Source organism: Chelon labrosus (assembly GCF_963514085.1).
Source record: "Chelon labrosus genome assembly, chromosome: 23".
Lineage (NCBI taxonomy): Eukaryota > Metazoa > Chordata > Actinopteri > Mugiliformes > Mugilidae > Chelon > Chelon labrosus.
The window spans coordinates 9,268,334-9,271,791 of record NC_140356.1 but is presented as its reverse complement, the minus strand read 5'-3'; the positions used below and the strand labels follow the sequence as shown (position 1 = coordinate 9,271,791).

Here is a 3,458-nt window from a genome sequence, read left to right as displayed (position 1 = left end):
GTGACGTTGTAATCAAAAGTAGCCCGCTCCTTGCCTCAATTTAAAACCCATTTAGACTGTTCACATACAGAGGATTTGTCATTACATCAACATAATAGAATATATAACAATATTTCCATGAAAAATCAAGAATTCATTTTAAATAGAAAAAGGGGGGGTATATTTCATCAAAAGGCTTACACCGTAGTCACTGTTATTTGTCTACTCTACTAAATCTCCCTTCCCATAATAGACGGGTTGTTGTTACTGGTTCTCTAACTCGTCTATGGATGTTTCGACAAAGCACAGACGGTATTGCTTGGGACCACACGGACAGTTCCACAACTCTGAACACATTTAACAGTCAATTACAAGAGAGTTGACCATCATCATCATCATCATCATCCATCATCTTCCCGTTCTTTTTGTTCTTTTTGCTGCCTGCATTTCTGTATGAATGGTACTGAAATATATCTTTTTGCAGTAAATACCCCTTCCTGTTGATGTTAGCTTGGTTTGATGTAATGGTTACAAAGCCACATTTCAACTAGGGTTGAAACTGGGATAGCACGTAGTCTATTTAAAACCGATCCATCCCAGTCCAATAATAGTTTTGCCAGTGTATCTGAGCTGGGGACCAGCAATGGCCTTTTAAAAACAGTACAACATTGTCCACCCCTGCGCATGGCCTTGTCCATTCAGTAGTTGGTGTTTGGTGCTCTACAAAGCCGCGCTTCTTAAAAGGCATTGTCAGATACATTTATGACTGTGGCTTTCACTTCCACTCCGCTTGGCAGTCCCTTACCCGAAACCCACAGCTTTGTAAAGAAAGAAGAGTGCATACCGGTAGCTTCCACTGGTGTCAGCAGAGCTTTGGAGTCGCATTTTCTTATATCCCCATAAAGGTGGTGGTTCCTCAGAGACACATAAATAAGCAGGCAGGCCACTGAAATCACGGCCAAGAGCACACCAAAGACAGTGATTACTGCCGCATCCCATTTTTCTATGTCCTTGGCTGCCAGCTCTAATCCCTTAGTGGTGACATTGACACATTTGGTGTCATGGTTGTAGTGGATGCTGCGGATGTCCACACATACTTTATACTGAGTGGCGGGGCTGAGGTGGGTGAGATTGTAAACCTGGATATCTGAGGGAACCCTGGTGGTAAACGCTGTGGTGGGATGGTTAGCATCTGAGACAGTGTACCATTTAATGTTGGGCGCCAAGGTACCCGGTCCGGCCTTCCAAGAAACCAGAATGGAGTTTGTCTCCACTGATTTGACTTCGACACTCAGAGACCCATTTGCAGGTTGGGGAAAATATCCATTCACCTCCACTGAAACTGATTTAAGATCAGCTCCCACCAGATTATGGGCCACACAGGTGTAAAGACCAGCTTCGTTTTCTGTTACATCGTAGATGTCGAACGTTCCCTCTGGGTGCATGTAGAACTTGTCAGACACGGTGTTGGGCAGGACCCGGGTACCAGATGGGGTGATCCAGTAGATGTCTGGCTCTGGTTCAGCAAAGGCTCGGCAATGGAGTGACACAGAGCTCCCATTCCGTGCTTTAATATGCCCCGGCATGCTTTCAGGAGATATTAGTGGCAGACAAATCTCCATCATCTCCCTGAAGTGCACCTGGCGGACATGTTGGCCCTCGTACTCCGGTGGCTCTACACAGTACAGTGAATCAGGCTCCATGAAGCGAATATTGGTCTTGTTCATGTTCATCCAACGGACTACACAGTCGCAACGGATGGGGTTGCTGTGCATGCTAACCTCTCTCAGGTTTGGGAGAGATTCGACAGTAATCCTGTGTAGAGCACTCAGAGCGTTGCCATTAAGCATAAGGGTTTCCAGTCGCGGTAGTTTGTAGAAAGCATTCGGATGGATGTAGGAGAGTTTGGGATTGTTGGTGGCCTCTATTTTGGTCAACTCTGGGAGGTTGTTGAGGGCAAAGCTGTCGATGGAAACGAGCTCTGGCATGCTGTTAATCCCAAGTTCTTTCAGATGGAGCATATCCACAAAGTCCCCTCGCTGTATTCTCGCAATTGGGTTTTTATTTAGATCCAAAAACTTGAGATTTTTTACATTTCTCAGAGCAGAATGAGGCACCTCAGGGAAAATGTTATCATAGAATGAGATGCTCTCCAAGTTGTCGAGGCCGGCCAGCGCGTCGTCAGGAAGTTGAGACAGATTCATTCGGGTAAGGACAAGACTGCGGAGGTTGCTGAGAGGTTTGAAGTTCATATCGGCGACGGAAAGAATGGGATTTTCACCAATCATGAGGATCTCCAGATTTGGCATGGGCTCGAACCACTCTCTTTTAATATCCTTCAGCTTGTTGGAATTGAGGTGGAGTCGCACGAGGCTGCCGAGACCCTGGAAAGCCAACGGGGAAATGGACGAGATGAGGTTGTGATTCATGTAGAGCTCCTGAAGGTTAGCCACATCTGACAGACATTGCTCCGGTAGCTCTCGTATCCAGTTCTCTTCCATGTGAAGAGATAGCAGCTGAGGAAGGGTCCCCAGATGGATGTCGCTGATAGAGGAAAGGTTGTTTTGTGATAAATCAATCTCCGTGATATTGGCCAGGTAATCCAAGGGCTTGTCAATCTTGGCGACATTGTTTGTTTGCAGTAATAGTACTTGTGTGCCCACCGGTAATTTTTCTGGCAGGCTGAAGAGTCCCAAGTCATTACAGTCAACTGTCTGTGCCTCCATGTACACCGAACTGGGTGAAAACCAGGGTCTAATTTCACATACACAGAGCTTTGGGCAATCGGGCCTCACCTCGGTGGCCACAACAAAAGAGGCCATGGCCAAGCCTACAAAGAGACAATCCATAAATGACGCGTCCTTCATATTGGACCGATTCCTTTCCGTAGGAAATTGGTCCTTGTAGATTAAACGGTCTGAGCTGTTAACTTCACAAATAATGAATCATTTGCTGCAGCTGCTGAGGCGATTGACTCACCACCCCTTCCGCCACCGTCGCCCCTGCCACCACCACCACAGGGCTCCCTCTGGGTTTTTTTTTTTTTTTTTTGTCTTGCTGTGTAGACGTCCTTGAAACGTAATGACCAATCACTCAATTTTGCCAGCTGGTGTCAGGGTTCGGGGCTAAGGTTGCAGTCAGGCAGAACCGATGAGGAGGGAGAGAGCGAAAAAGAAAAAAAGGATGGAGCGCTTTTATGCCTCAGAGGACTTGTATGAAATACATTTATAGGTATCCATGAGACGTCTGCTCTTTCTTTAAAGACGAATGTCCTCATTGGTGGTCTTTACTAGCGTCCAGTGTCCACAGCCCAGTCCATTCCTACCTGTGTGAGACAAATAAGACAGAGAGAAGATGTGTGAGTGTTACACGATCACAGAGATGGTCAGGGAATGTCATGAGAAAGGGATTTTGGCGTATTGACGTTGGTTATAGGCATGTTGACATTTATACATGCTGCTTTTAAGACTCGGAACAAT

At 46.3% G+C, this 3,458-nt stretch overlaps 1 protein-coding gene across 1 annotated transcript; it reads right to left on the bottom strand.

Annotated features, from left to right (window-relative positions):
• Positions 1–470: 470 nt before the first annotated feature.
• lrrn3b (leucine rich repeat neuronal 3b) lies at positions 471–3,139 on the bottom strand. Its single transcript, XM_084573013.1, has one exon. The coding sequence runs from the start codon at positions 2,844–2,846 to the stop codon at positions 717–719; it is 2,130 nt and encodes a 709-aa protein (XP_084429139.1). The 5' UTR covers positions 2,847–3,139; the 3' UTR covers positions 471–716.
• Positions 3,140–3,458: the final 319 nt, after the last annotated feature.